Genomic DNA, 16,286 nt, shown 5'->3' on the forward strand with positions numbered 1-16,286 from the left:
GCCAGGGTATTAGGAAAAAGCCAAAAATCTCGGTCTGCATCTACCGCTCCGGCCGGAATAACATGCTTGGTGGGTTTACCGGTCCTGGCTGCAATGCTTCACATCATCATTGCTGATACTTCTTCATTTGGATTCCTTTCGTTTCTTGTCACTAAAGGACCAATTCTTGAAGGTTTCTCATGGCATTTTGATGTTATGACCCCTAGCTGGCCTAAAGATAGATAACTGGATGTCAAGAAGCCATTTGATCTGAGGAAGCGGCCATGTCTGCCTTTCCCAAGAATGTTTCTTTTCCAGACATATGAAAGCTTAGACACATAGTCTCTCCTTTATATGTACCAAAGCAGCTGTTGCTTTGTCTGTCAGTCCTGCAGAACTGGTTTCCAAGACATTGAAGCTCAAGACCTCTGTCACTGCTTAAAAAAATATAAAATAAATAAAATTTCTTTGCAACGTTCCCTTATTGAGCTGGTCACCAATTACAGATTTTGATTTGGGAGGTGCTTTATTCCTCAATTACAGTTAATACAAACCTTTTGGTGATTCCCTGTTGCTTCAGTGGCTCTTGGTCCATGGATAGCTGGTAGCAATAGGCTACCTGACTTACATCAGAGCTGGGTCAGCTCAGTAATACCAGGAAGGTACTTAAGATAGTTAAGGTGCTCCAACACGCCCCTTTCTGATTTCACAAGCACGTTCATGGAACAACTCATCGCATAAATACCCCATCCAGCCCGGGCCACCTCATCCTTACCCCCGGTCGGTCTGGAAATTGAGTCGCTTATACCTCACACATTCATCTTAACTAGGCTCACTACTCGTTCTTGCCTTTACATCAGTTAATTAGATTCAATGACAGTTAGAGTATATTGTAAGTATAATGTTAGTATATTTTCGCGGCGGCTCTCCCCCTACCCCGCCCGTACCTATCAAGCTGCCCACCGGGCTAAATAAGTATACGCTCCATAGCATCCACAGGGGATCCCCCACAACTCCGTCTTACTCCTCAGGAAATCCCTTATCTCCGAGTGCCCCATTGCAAGTCATTTAGCCCACAAAAAAGGACGACATAGCTCAGTCAGCTCTCATGGATCGCAGTTGCACCTCGCCGGCTCGGTACAATGCAACAGTGTAGTTGACCGCCCCCACTGCATCCTATACAACCTCTTATTCGGGTTATGCCACAAGCTCTGCTGCATCCGACCGCAACGACACCGAGAGAACTCCGTTGACCGTCGCCCGCTCTCCCGAGTCGAAGTCCAGCTCGGCACGGCTCCTTACGCCACATGCACAAACACCTGTGCCTAAGCAGCGCGCCCACTGGCCTGTAGATATATGAGCAATTACCGAAATTACCCGGCCTGCGCACCGCCTTAAACTGGCTCCGTTGACTCAGCCCCGGGCCTCAAGCTCCGGCGGCGGCTGGAAAGTCCCCGCACCATCCCGTCGACGCTGACTTTTTTCAATAACACCGCAGGCCGGCCTCAGCAGCAATGACCTCTGATTGCCATTACGACCACACTGCCCCGGCCTGCCCAGCACCTGCATACCGATGATCTCTATCCAGCGGACAAGCACTTGTATCTTAGCCCGTCCTCTGTTCACCGTTCAGACTAGCCGCCGTCAGTCTCGTCTCGGTCTGCCGTCAACCTCTAGCATCGCTCCGCCACAAAACCTCAACTTCCGACGGATTCCGCGCCCCCGACACCACGTCCCCAAGCACCCGCAGCCGCGGGGGTACTGGTCCCCTTCAAAGCACGTCTGTTCTCCTCCCCGTACCCTGCACTCAGAGCATCCGCTCAAGCTTCCCGGCAACGCGCAACGGACATCTCCCCAGGAGCAATCTCGCCACAGGGCTCGAATTCCGGTCGACCCCGGCACGAGCCCGTCGCATAGTTCTGCCGTCAGGCTCACTGTACCGCTAATGCTACCGCACGTCCCACTACCAAGCGTGCGAAGTTTTGGCGACTTCAGTGCTACCGTTCTGCCCCTCCTATGGCCGTCCGAAAGGAGTCAGCCCTCAAGCAGGTAGTACTTATGGCGAGACACTATAAATCACACGGGCGTTTTCAACACACGTCCCATGATAGTGAGGTCACTGGTCTTTGGACCACACTGGTCATACATCAGCCCAGGGCTCCCCTGTCCGCCCTAGTTGGCATCGGAACGCAGGGCCAGTTGTCAAGCGATCATATCCCATCGACGATTCAGGAAGGAACAGTATCTATCCTCAGACTCCGCTGGCATTCCGTGCAAAATCCACGAGAACAGAGTGCACATCAGACCTCTCCGATGTCCGAATATCTTCTCCTCTCCCCGATGAGCCTGCAGCCTCATCTTCTCAAGGCCTCAATGATTTAAGCCACCAGACTCTCCGTAGGGGTCTTAACATCAACCTCCGTAGAGGAGGTGCCAGGTGGACTACGGTAGTCAGCATCCTGCCGGCGTGATACCCCGACACGCTTTCGCACTACCATTCATCAAATCACAGGCTACTACCGATCTCAGTTCCCCAGCTCCATTCCGCCGACTAAAGGGGTCGAGAGGAGATACATGGTGCCCTCCCGGGGGTACGAAACTGTATGTGCACCTCCCCCTCCCTTTAGTTGTACAATCAGTAAACGAGAGGAGCGCCATGTCAACAGCGCCTGCCCGAAATCCAAGGAGCTAGGCGATGACTCTGGGGGTTAAGGTGTACTCAGGTCCCTAAGCTCTGAGTCAGCCACAGCGTTTTAAGCCGCTACAACACACACCTGGGCAGTTGGCCACTTTACTGGATGCTGCCCCTGACTCGCGCCAGGATTTGCGCTTTTGTAAGAAGGCAAGAAGGTTGCAGACATCTCTCCAAGCATCCCTTGATGCGCCAATTGCTCGCATGACGTGTAGCTCAGGCATCACAATGAGCGAATCTCCTGGTCCGGTCTCCACTACCACTGGAGCTACAGTACACCATACAGGACTTACCCTTAAGGGCCGGGTTGTTCTCAGACAAATACCCCTCGGCTGCAAAGCTAAAACAAACAGGTCATCATAGTCGCTCGATGACACCCTGTGACCCACGTAGACCCTTGAGCCCCAACCCCGCCGCCCGTGACTTCCACGCAAACAGGCAGACATCAACAGAGCATGAGGCGGGGTGGCGAGCGCGCAGGTCCGCCGCGAACCGCGGGGAAGTCTCAAGGACCCTCTAAGGCCCACCAGGCCCAATGGCAGCTTTTGAAGACCTCTGGGGACAGCGGTACCGTGAAATCAGTAATATACTTTTCCCCTTCTCTCCACCGCCTTCCTACTCCTTCCGGTGTGGTCACAACTTACTTCCGACTGTGGTTATCTAGCGGTAAGCAAGAAGTACCAGCTTGCTTCATCCGCCTTTCCACCCCTTCGGCCCTCGTCAGAACCCTCTCACGAGCAAATCTCTGGCACGAGGTGAGTTCTCCTCGCGCAGACATGAGAATGCCACTAGAGGAAGATCGTCGAGAGGGTTTACTCCCGCTATTTCCACTCATTTCCAAATCGCAAGGAGCCGTCCACCGATTCTGTGACCTGGGGGGATCACAAGTGGCTGCTCAAGTTGAAATCCGCTATGGTCTCCTGGGACATATTATCCGCCTCTTGGATCCGGATGACTGGCTCAGCGCCTCAAGACTTATAGACGCATACTTCCACATAGCATTTTTCCCCCGCACACGGAAGTACTGTCGGTTCACAGTCAACCAGGCTGAGCACTTTCATTTGTCTCCGCCTTTGGCCTGTCTGCGGCTCCCGGAGGTCTTATCAAAGATGCAGGTCTCGCCGCACACTTTCGCAGGCAGAGATTTAACATGTATTACAGATCTGATTGACTGGCTCATAAGGCGCCTCAGAACACAGTCCGTCAGCCTACTCTCCGGCTGTCACGGCACCTTTTGCCGTATGGCCTGCTACTCAACGTGAAGAAGTCCCACGCTAGTTCCAACTCGAGAGCGCTGATCAATAGGAGCGACCCTGGACTCCAATCCTCGGCAGAGCTACTTGTGCCCATAATACCCCCGCTTCCAGCAAGTCACATCGTTATACGGACTTGCAAGCCACTCATGCTCACCCGGCGTCACAACGCCATCGCCGCTGCTGGGCGTATAGCCGCATGCACAACACGTAACCAAGTACGCCAGCTCGCGCATGGGCCTTACAGACATGGCTCCACCTCTGGTCTTCCCCGAGAGGACCCCAGGACTGTCCTATTCACCAATCCTCGATCCCCTAAGCCTCCCTCGACTTGTGCTGACCGTCTCTGTTTGTTGGGATGCCGTTTCATCCACAGCACCTCACTTGACCTTGACGACGAGCTCAATCTCCTCGGCTGGGGGCCCATTAAGTCGCTGGAACTCAGGTCGTTGGTCAGCCCAAGAGCTCAACCTCACACTAAAGGTCCGGGAGTTATTAGCCGTTCTTCTAACTGCCAGACATTCCAACAGCATCTTCTGGCCGTGTGTTCTGCTTGTTACGCACAACACACACGGCCATGTACACACATCAACAGCAGGGAGGGACCCCTCGTTCCCCTGTGTCAGGGACACGATTCACCTGTGAGACTTCTGCATAGGCCCACCATAGACCTAGTAGCATCCTTCCTTCCGGAGTCCGGAACACCCTGGCAGATCGCTGATGAGCGTCTTCCTCTGCCACGAGTGGCAATTCGGCCGGACAAACATTTATTCCATCTGCCAGAGTGGGCGTTCCCCTCTAGTACCGCTTATCGCTCAACATGGACAGAGTGCCAGGAGTTTGTTCGATTCCACGAGCTCTCCCGGATCGATAACCGGATTCATCTGCCCGACCCGGTCCTTACTGACCTACGGATCCTCTGTTCCGCTCGTTCCTTTGGATGCACGATTCCTGCTCAAGCTCCGCAGACAATAGCGCATCTAATTATCTGCGTCCTGTGTGGCCCAGGAACTCCTGACAACCACTTCTCTGGATCCTGTCATGTGGCCGCTTCCGTTCCCCTCACCCGGTCTCCGGACACATATCACCCAGAGACACGTGGACGCTTCAGTCACCGGACCTGCCGACCCCCCACCTCACGGACGTGGCCCTGCATGGCGAATGCTGAGGAATTCGGTTCCAATCCATCATGCTGCATCTCTCTTAGTAGCACGAGCCTCCCAGCCCGTCTCGAACTATGAGCTAATGTCATAAGAACCCCTTCGCAGCCTTCGACATCACACGACTCATCATTAAAGCATCAATCGCCAAGACACCAGACACCTCTGCACTAAGCAGCGCAGTCTGGCACTTCCCTATAAGAGCAACTGGCGCTATTATCCACCTTCCATCCGGGAGAGGGGCATATCATATCCCCACCCAATAGCTCCACTTCATTAATGGGCCTGGACGACTCCCCGCCCGTCATCCCCCCCCCCCGCCCCCCCCCCCCCTCCACCCTCCCCCCCCCACTCCATGGACTCAACTGGTTCTTAACCAGCTTATAATACGGCCCTTGAGCCGCTCGCGACTTGCTCACTCCATCTAGGCCTAACATGGAGAACGTCGTCTTAGTGGCGGTCTCCAGCGAAAGGTCTCCGAGATCGACCCTCACTGTAGCCCGTATACTGTCTTTCATAAAGACAAAGTACAACTCGACCTCATCGCATCTCCTCCCAAGTGGCGCCTTCCATACTAGCCAGGACATCTTCCTTCCCGCTCCCTGAACCCATGTCTCGGCGGGACAGCAGCTACACCTTGGAGGCCAGAGCCTACCATTCAGTGGAAAAACCAATCCTTCCCAAATCCCGCGATGCACTTCGTGTGATCGGCGCTGACGATAAGTCTCTCTATCTCCCTCCCAAGATTACTCCTGTCAGGCGTCCACGTTACGCGCTTACTCAATTCCTCCCGTTACCTTCTACGGGCGCAATCTTTCTCTTTGAACAGAACAGGTAATCATCAAGTGATCTAGCCCCTGTCACTCATTCCCAGCTTCTGGCAAACAGAGGCTAGGGACACCATTTTAGACTATGCTGGCCAGTGCTTTAGATTTGAAGGTTTATCCCACTGTGACAGTGCGAAATTGCCTCAGGCTTCTTGCGCCCATAACAGGTTTTTGTCAGAAGATAGACAGATATTCAATATTCACTCATTCATCAGCAAAGAGATTCCTCAAGGGTATGTGTAACCTCTTCCCACAAATCAGATGTCCTTTACTAGCTTGGGACATTAATCTGGTCTTCAGGGGTCTAACAAAACCCCCTTTTGTACCCCATGCCACATACTCACTTATGCATCTGTCTGTGAAAACTGCATTCCTAGTGGCCATCACCTCAGCTCAGAGGATCAAGGAAATAGGGGCTCTAATAGTACACCCTCCCTTCACAATTTTCTTTAAGGCAAAGGTCACACCGAGACCACACCCAAAGTTCCTCTCCAAAGTAGCCTCGTCCTTCCATATAAAACAGTTCATTCACCTTCCCGCCATCTTCCAAAATTCTGACCCTAACAACAGAGAGCAATATTGCACACTCTCAATGTCAGGAAAGCTTTGTGGCATCTATTTGGATAGAACAAAAGACTTTAGGAAATCTCCTAATATATTCCTCTCAATTGCAGACAGATTCAAGGGATCTGCAATACGAGATCAGAGATTCCAGATGAATATTGAACTGCATTAACTATTGCTATCATGCACGCAATCTGCAACCTCCATCTGGAATCCAAAACTCGTTCCATGAGATCCGTTTCCTCTTCTGTAGCCTTCATCAAAAATGTTCCCATGACAAAAATGTGCAGAGCAGCAACTTGGGCATCTGCTCATTCATTTTCAGAATATTATGAATGTTACCCATAACTCAACATGTGATGCCATGTTTGCCTCCACAGTATTAGCATCAGTAATATACTCGACTCTGAAGCCCCACCCCTCCATCAGGGATACTGCTGTAGAGTCACCCACAGTGGAGCACCCATAACGACACTACTCAAAGAAGAAAGAATGGATTATTCACCATGTACAGTAACTGTGGTTCTTCAAGATGTGTGTCCCCATGGGTGCTCCACGACTCTCCCTCCTCCCCTCTACTTTGGAGTTCTCAATAAAGGGCTCTGTGGGTAGAGAAGGAACTGAGGGCGGTTTGCCCACGCAGTACTAGGTAGCCTCAAGACAGGGCACAGAACGGAGAGCGCAAGTGTGATCCAAATGGAGACTGCTCCCTAAAATCTCCGATCAGAACCGCAGGGATGGAGATACACTTACAGTGGAACATCCCTAAGGACTCTCATCTCAAAGAACCACAGTTACTGTACACGATTAGTAATCCCTTCTTTCTCTGGCTGCCTCTCCCACCATCACCCAAGAGCTTGGTAGTGGAGATAGCCAGGGTTTAGGGGAAAACAGCCAAATCTCTGGTACTGCATCCTAGCGCTCCGTGCCGGAATTAACATGCTTGGTGGGTTTACCGGTCCTGGCTGCAATGCTTCACATATCAAGTGATTACTTCTTTCATTTGATCCTGTTTCTTTCTTGTCACTAAGAGGACCAGATCTTAGAAGGTTGTCTCATGCATTTTGCATTGTTATGACCTAGCTGGCCTAAAGCATAGATACTTATGTCAGAGCCCATTTGATCTGAGGAAGGGCCATGTCTGCCTTTCCCAGGAATGTTTCTTTTCCAGACATATGAAAGCTAGACACATAGTCTCTCCTCTATATATGTACAAAGCAACTGTTGCTTTGGTCTGTCAGTCCTGCAGAAACTGTTTCCAAGACATGAACTCAAACTCTGTCACTGCTTAAAAAAAATATAAAATAAAATAAAATTTCTTTTGCAACGTCCCTTATTTGAGCTGGTCACAATTAAGGATTTTGATTTGGGAAGGTGCTTTATTCCTCCATTACAGTTAATAACAAACCTTTTGGTGATTCCCTGTTGCTTCAGTGGCTCTTTGGGTTCCATGGATAGCTGGTAGCAATAAGGCTACCCTACTTTACATCAGAGACTGGGTCAGCTCAGAATACCAGGAAGGTACTAAGATAGTTTAAGGTTCTCAACACGCCCCTTTCTGATTTTCACCAAGCACAGTTCATGAACAACTCAGAATCTTTAGAGAAGGGAAATTTAATTAAAGTACCTTGTAATTCTGCTTCTCTGAAAGTACCCTTGTAATGGTCTCTAGGCCTTAAAATGAATGAGATCTCTCCTTGGCTGTAGTGCCTTATCTTAGGTTTGCAGGTGTAATGGTTAGTGATCTCTCTCAGGGAAAAGAAATGGTCTCAGGGAGGCACTCTGAAATTCATGAAGGAGCACATGCAGTTGGTTCCATGGTTGGAGTTCCATGAACGGGGTGGACTAGAATCTCCCTTCATCCTCAGTGTGAGGAAAATCATGGTAGCCCCTGATGATCCTAGCCAGTCTCTCTCTCCTGGAAGCAGACGAGCAAGGCAGGCTGGGAAATGTAGGCTGTCTAGGTAATCATGCTGTACTCCCAGCCCTGTCTTATTCATAATTTTGTAAAGGCTTCTTTAACAATTATATTGAAGCATACACCTCTGAAGAGTTTTTGAATTAACATAAGAACAGCCATACTGGGTCAGACCAGAGTTCCATTTAGCCCAGTATCCTGTCTTCTGACAGTGGCCAATGCCAGGTGCCCCAGAGAGAATGAATAGAACAGGTAATCATCAAGTGGTCCATTCCCTGTCACCCATTCCCAGCTTTTGGCAAACAGAGGCTAGGGATGCCATCACTGCCCATCCTGGCTAATTACCATTGATGGACCTATACTCCATGAATTTATCTAGTTCTTTTTTGAACCCTATTATAGTCTTGGCCTTCACAACATCCTCTGGCAAAGAGTTCCACAGGTTGACTGTGCGTTGTGTGAAGAAATACTTCCTTTTGTTTGTTTTAAACCTGCTGTCTACTAATTTAATTTGGTGACCCTTGGCTCTTGTATTATGAGAAGGAGTAAAAAACACTGCCTTATTTACTTTCTCCACACCAGTCATGATTTTGTAGACCTCTATCATATCCCCCTTAGTCATCTCTTTTCCAAGCCGAAAAGTCCTAGTCATATTAATCTCTCCTCATACAGAAGCCGTTCCATAGGCCTAATCATTTTTATTGCCCTTTACTGAACCCTTTTCCAATTCCAGTATCTCTTTTTGGAGATGAGGTAACGACATCTGCACGCAGTATTCAAGATGTAGGCATACCATGGATTTATATAGAGGCAATATGATATCCTTTATCCCCTTTCTTGGAAGCTGCGTGGTTGAACCTGCTACAGTTCACATGCTCAGACTCCATTAGAAAGGTTCTTCTGGGTAGCAGAAAACCTTCAACTAGAGCGACTTACCTAGCCAAGTGGAAGAGATTTGCAATTTGGTGCTTGCAGAGTCATATCCCTCCAACACAATCATTGGTCACCTTTATCTTGGAGTATCTCCTAAAGCTGAAACAGCAGGACTTGTCTCACTCCTTGATAAAGGTTCACCTGGCTGCCATCTCAGCTTTTCACCCACTAATGAAATGGTGCAGCAGTTCCTCAAGGGGTTGGACAGATTATATCCTCATATTCAGCGGCCCACCTCCCACATGGGACCTTAACTAGGTACTCTTGAGGCTGATGGGACCCCCGTTCGAGCCCCTAGCAACCTGTTCACTTCTCTGCCTTTCCTACAAGGTGGTCTTTTTGTTGCAATAACATCAACCAGAAAGGTGGTCAGGCTCAAGGCTCTCACATCCCACCCCCTGTTTACCATTTCTTAGAAAGATAAGGTGCAACTGTGACCTCACCTGGTGTTCCTCCTGAAGATAATCTCAAATTTCCATGCCAATCAAGACATATTCCTTCTGGTCTTTTTCCCAAAACCCCGTGCCAGTAGCCGTGAGCAGAGCCTCCATTCCTTGGATGTGCGGCATGCATTGGCCTTTTATGTTGAACAAACTAAGCCGTTCCACAAGTCAAACCAGCTATTAGTTGCAGTAGCTGACAGGATGAAAGGCCTCCCAGTGTCCACACAAAGGATATCATCATGGATCACATCCAGTATCCGGGTTTGCTATGATCTTGCAAAGGTCTCTGCCCCCACTTTTTCTGCACATTCCACCAGAGCTCAGGCATCTTCGGCCTTCTTGGCCCTGGTACCGATCCAGGAGATATGTAGAGTGGCTACGTGGTCTTCAGTCCACACCTTCACTTGACATTACGCAATCAGCCAGCACGCCAGGGATGATGCAGTGTTCGACCGGGCTGTGATTTAATCAGCAATTCCATAAACTCTGACCCCACCTCCTAGGGAAGGCTTGGGAGTCACCTAATTGTAATCGATATGAGCAAGCACTCGAAGAAGAAAAAATGGTTACTCACCTTCTCATAACTGTTGTTCTTAGAGATGTGTTGCTCATATACGTTCCAAATCCACCTGCCTTCCCCTCTGTCGGAGTATCTGGCAAGAAGGAACTGGAGAGGTGGCGAGTTGGCAGGGCCCTATATGTGGTGCCATGAAGGCGCGACTCCAGGGGGTTCCAGAGCCAATCCAATGGATGCTGCTAAGGGGAAAATCTTCTGGCGAACTGTGCATGCGGCATGCAGCACGTAATTGGAATGGATGTGAGCAACACACCTTGAAGAACAAGTTACAAGGTGTGTAAACGTTTTATTTCCTGTCTTCTGGGTGGTTGTCTTCAGTTGTGCTTCACCTGCCTGTCTAAAGTGAATTCCCAGTGACGGTTGCCATCTCTGAGTTTTGCTGCTTGTTGCCTCTTTCAGGTTTGCTGGTGCTTTCACACTACGACAGCGGATGCTGAATTTTGTACAGAATATCCAGTATTATATGATGTTTGAAGTGATGGAACCTACATGGCATATCCTTGAGAAAAACTTGAAATCGGTGAGTTTAGTGGTTTGACCTGTGGTCTGTTGGACAAGAGTCCCACATCACTGAACTGTTACTCTTATCCCTTTTTGTTTAAGAAAAAATCAGATTTCAGTTACTTAAAGTAAATATTTAAATGTACTGTTCTCTGGAAAACAGTTACTGTGTTCCCCACACTTACTGTGCCAGAAGACATTGTTGGGAATTCTATAAGTGCTATTCCTGTGGTGATTACATCAGAAGCTTGACAGTGCTTCTGCCTAGAAAGGAAAGAGACTTAAGGAGGGGCAGCTAAGGGAAGATACTGGATCCAGACAAGAGTTTTCCAGAAGGACACTTATCTTACTCCCCATTATTTTATTGCCTTCTTAGAAGTCTAGATTGGAGTGACTCTCCCTACCAATGTTATCCCTTGGCATATGGCTGTTCCAGTGATTAGAGTTTACAATGCTAATTTGATTTTTGTATGCGTTTGTGCACCAGCACCTGCTAAGAGGATAGTTAACTTCTGCAGAAGAGTTTGCAACACACACATTTGGATGTGGGAGACCCACAAAAGTCACTTTTTCTTTCCAAAATTTATTCCTCCAGAGGTTGTTCCTATGCAGGCAGACACATACAGGGCTAAAATTGTTAGTCTCACCACACCACAGTAGTGCTGACTCTTCTTCTTCACTTTCCAGCTTTATTATTAATAAAGGCTTTTCCTCTCTTAGAACCATCCTTTTCTCTGTGCTCCAACTCCTGCTTACACCGCCATGTGACATGGTGCCAGCAGTGGCTGGATCCATCTACTAAGAGAGAAGAAAATAACAGGAACAGAAGAAAGATTGCAACTCCTTTGCATGAGGGGAGAATGGTCCCAGAGCACTGGGATGCAAAGGTTTTAGACATACCCAGGAATCACTGATGCAGAGTTTTGGCTGACTCTCTGACTGTGACTATGACTAATGATCACTCTGAATTCTTTTGTATGTTCACTCCAATCTCCCTGAGGGTCCAGAGGACTAAATTTTTGGTCAGGAAAGTTGGGTGACATATACATTGCTTTTGTTTGTTATGACAATCAGTTATGAAACAGAATCATCCTAATCACTAATTTGCTATTAAAGGCATGATACAGTCTTGTAAGGGAATTTTCAGCAAGGGTTTAGACCTCCCCAAGCATCTGGGAAAAACTTCCATTGATCTCAATAAGACATATATTGCACTACATGTTTGGAGCACAGAACTAGCTCTTAATCACACTTTGGGACTGTTTGGGCCAGTTTTTCCCTACCTGATATTCCATGAATTAGGATCACTGAGATTTAGAAATTACGGGAAACGGCAGCCCTTTTCAGGCTTATGTTCTGCATTGTGCCAATCTCTCCTCGTTTTCATCAAGCAGACTATCTTAAGAAAGAGCTCTGAAATGGAAAAGGAACCCCTTGGCATAAGAACCAACATCTCTGACTCATCGGGGAATGGGGTTTATCCCTATTCCATTCTAGTTCTGGGAAAGGTTGTGCTTTTGACCTTTATTGGCTCTGAGAAGTATAAGCAGATGTCTTGGATGTATTTGCTATAATAGCCTTCTCATGACTCAATTTGTGTTCCTAATCTCTGCACATCTTGAGTCAGTGTAGAGTTTTATCTGAATGTAAACTTGTTAAAACTTGAAGCCATATCAGTTGAGATGACTAAAAACATGTAAAACCTATAGAAACAGTATCTCAATCTCATTTTTTTCCCATAATGTATTTCCTGTTTGAGTTTAGCCTTACATTTTAAGCTCTATCATCTTCTCAGTATCTCATAATAATTTTACTTTTTCTTTTTCCATTAATTTATTTCACATCGCTAATGATATTTTAAATCTCTGGTAGCAGGCTAGTGTAAAGAACTGGTTGATGTGTTGTTTATTGTTGTGTTTTCCTGTAACAGGCTTCCAATATTGATGATGTCCTGAGCCACCATACGAGCTTTCTGGATAACTGTCTAAAGGACTGCATGCTAACAAATCCTGAGCTGCTGAAGATCTTTTCCAAGCTAATGTCTGTTTGTGTCATGTTCACAAACTGTATGCAGGTATGGGGCCTCCCAGCACTCACCACAGAGTTTGCAGCTGCTCAAAATGCCACTTCCCTCTTCTCACAGTGCCATCTCTATTGATTTGCCCATCTCTCCTCCCTCTGAAATGCTTTGCTTCTTTCACTGGCCTCTCCTGTTCCTGTTAGCAGCCTCTTCAGCTTTCTTTTTACTATTCTGACAGCTGCTTTGGCAGGAAGATGATGACTGAAACATCCTAGGGAAAGTTTGAGTTTATGTTCTTCTTCCAAGAATATTGATAGAGTTTAGTACTGGTGAGAATTGATTCGTAGTGCTTGTTAAGAATATAAAAATGGCCATACTGAGTCAGATCAATGGTCCATTTAGTCCACTATCCTGTCTTCCGCAAGTGGCCACTAGCAAATGCTTCAGAGGAAATGAACAGGACAGGGCAATTACTGAGTGAACCATCTCATGTCATCTAGTCCCATCTTCTGGCAGTCAGATACTTAGGGACATCCAGAGCATGAGGTTACATCCCTGACTATCTTGGCTACTAGCCATCTATGGACCTATCCTCCATGAACTTACCTAATTATTTTTTGAACCCACTTCTATTTTTGACCTTCAGATTGTTCCATGGCTAGGAGTTCCACTGGTGGACTGTATATTGTGTGAACAAGTACTTCCTTTTGTTTGTTTGAAACCTGATGCCTGTTAATTTCATTGGATGACCCTCTTGTTCATGTGTTCTGTGAAGGGGTAAATAACACTTCCTTATTCATTTTCTTCACATCATTCATGATTTTATTGACCTCTGTAATAGCGCCTTCAGTTTTCTCTTCTGAGCTGAATAGTCTTTTTAACCTCTCCTAATATGGAAGCTGTTCAATACCACCAATCTATTTTTGTTGCCTTTCTCTGTACCTTTTCCAGTTCTAATAGATCTTTTTTGAGATGGGACAGCCAGAACTGCATGCAGTATTCAAGGCATGGTCATACCATGGATTTATATGGTGGCATTGTGCTATTTACTGTTTTGTTCCTATCCCTTTCTAATGGTTCATAACATTCTGTTGGCTTTTTTGACTGCTGGTGCACATCGACTAACCACAATGACTCCAGGATCTCTCTCTGGAGTGGTAACAGCTGATTTAGACCCCATTGTTTAGTATATATAGATAAGATTATATTTCTCAGTGTGCATTACTTTACATTTTCAACACTGAATTTCATCTGCTATTTTGTTGCCCAGTTACCCAGTTTTGTGAGACCCCTTTATAACTCTTCACAGTTTGCTTTGGACTTAATTATCTTGACTAATTTAGTATCATCTGCAAACTTTGCCACCTCACTGTTTACCCTTTTTTCCAGATCATTTTATGAATATGTTGAACAGCACTGGTCCCAGTACAGATCATTTACCTCTTTCCTTTCTGAAAACTGACCATTTATTCCCATCTTTTGTCTCCTGTCTTTTAATTAGTTACTGATCAATGAGAAGTTCTTCCTTCTTATCCCATGACTGGTTATTTTGCTTAAGATCCTTTGCTGAGGGACCTTGTCAAAGGTTTTCTGAAACTCCAAGTACACTATATCCACTGGATCATCCTTGTCCACATTAGTTGGCATCCTCATAGAATTCTAATAGATTGGTGAGGCATGATTTCCCTTTACAAAGGCTGTGTTGACTCTTCCCCAGCATGTCGAGTTCATCTGTGTGCCTGATCATTTTATTCGTTTCTATAGTTTCAACCAGTTTGCCTTGTACTGCAGTTAGGCTTACCAGCCTATAGTTGCCAGGATTGCCGCTAGAGCCTTTTTTAAACATTGGTGTTACATTAGCTATCCTCCAGTTATCTGGTACAGAACCTGACTTAAATGATGAGTTACATACCCATTAGTATTTTTGCCATTTCATATTTGAATCCTTTTAGAACTCTTGGGTGAATTCCATCTGGTCCTTGTGACTTATTACTGTTTGATTAATCAGTTTGTTCCACAGTCTTCTCTATTGACATCTCAGTCTGGGACAGTTTCTCAGATTTGTCATTGATGCCTGATTGGTTGGAAGAGTCAGCAGACTGGCTGTTAAGCCCAGCAGCGTTCAGTGGCTGCTCAAAGCATTCACCTACAGCTTCAGTAGTTCCCACAACTGTTTGTTCCCAGTCTTCTTCTAGTCCCATTCCTCATTGAACCCATCCTTCTAACCCAATGGTTAGAACAGGATTTGGTAATCAGGAATATTCAGGTGTGCATTGTGCAAGTTCCCTGTATATCTCTGTCATTGCATCTCTGCTCTAACTCTTAGCATCCCAGGCTCTTCCTTTCTGTCCTCTTCCCCCAAACTCTACCAGAGCACCACTGTACTAATCTGCAGCACCCTTTACTGTTCAGTCGTGGGCACCCCTAATGCACCTCAATCCTGACCTGTAATACAGTTGTGTCTGCCAGCACTGGTGTCTCATGCTAAATGATGTTGTGTTTTAGTGATGTATGGGCAGTGAAGCAAATGGGAGGTCTGATGGGAGACACCAGCTTCATTGCTGCCTTAACCAGGATTTGATCACATGTACCTCGTATGGAAGAAAGCTTTTGTGAACTATTGAAGCTCTAAAGTCCTGCCTGAATTAAAACCAGTTCTTATGCTTCATTTTAACTATAGAAATGTGGCTTACCATTTACAATGTTTTATCATCTACTCTTCCCACAGAGATTTACCCAAAGCATGAAGCTGAATAATGAAATGGGCCGGCTTACATTAGAGCACGGCACGATGTTGGGCCCACCAACAGAGCAGGAACGTGCTGAGGAGGTTATGAAGAAGCAGCTAACTAATAAAGTAAGGGACCCACTTTTCAGAATATTTATATACTTGTTCTTAACTGGCTAATTCTTCCTTCCAGACAGCACCTTGGAAGTCCAGTTTCTCTTCTTTCTACCTTTCTTCTATTGCACTGAAAAAGCCATAGACGTACTTCACAATCATCCAGCCAGCAGCATGTGCTGTTTCTGTTTGGTAACAAGGAAGGAGGAAGTGTTCTTTAAACTAACCACCCTGGCTCCTTTTAAGTGTGAACTTAAAAGTTTGTGTAAATAAATACATTCAAAACATTCCCTAAGAGCAGCTTCATTCTGAGAAATGACCCCTCAAGATTCATTGTCTATTATGCCCTAGACATGCCTTTAGTGAATTCAGATCAAATGTGCTCAGGTTACAAGAGAAAAAAAATATTTCTCTAACTGCTAGCACTACAAGCTCAGCCAAAGCTCTGACAGTCAGGCTGAGCTTTTTTCTTCTCAGGGATGGTTATCATTCATAGAGGTTCTGAAGCTTCCAGTGACAGCCATGCAGCTCTGTTGTCTTCAGTGGGTTTGCATAGCTGTAACTGACTGGAACTTAA

At 46.7% G+C, this 16,286-nt stretch overlaps 1 protein-coding gene across 2 annotated transcripts in view; it reads left to right on the plus strand.

Annotated features, from left to right (window-relative positions):
- Positions 1–16,286, plus strand: part of TUBGCP2 (tubulin gamma complex component 2) — a 90,579-nt gene that overhangs the window by 59,239 nt on the left and 15,054 nt on the right. For both annotated transcript variants that reach the window (XM_032796461.2, XM_032796462.2), the window contains exons 14-16: positions 10,746–10,866; positions 12,778–12,921; positions 15,596–15,724. In XM_032796461.2, the coding sequence (XP_032652352.1) occupies positions 10,746–10,866; positions 12,778–12,921; positions 15,596–15,724 (394 nt within the window). The remainder of the gene's footprint in view (positions 1–10,745; positions 10,867–12,777; positions 12,922–15,595; positions 15,725–16,286) is intronic.

This window comes from Chelonoidis abingdonii, chromosome 15, assembly GCF_003597395.2.
Source record: "Chelonoidis abingdonii isolate Lonesome George chromosome 15, CheloAbing_2.0, whole genome shotgun sequence".
NCBI classification, from domain to species: domain Eukaryota; kingdom Metazoa; phylum Chordata; order Testudines; family Testudinidae; genus Chelonoidis; species Chelonoidis abingdonii.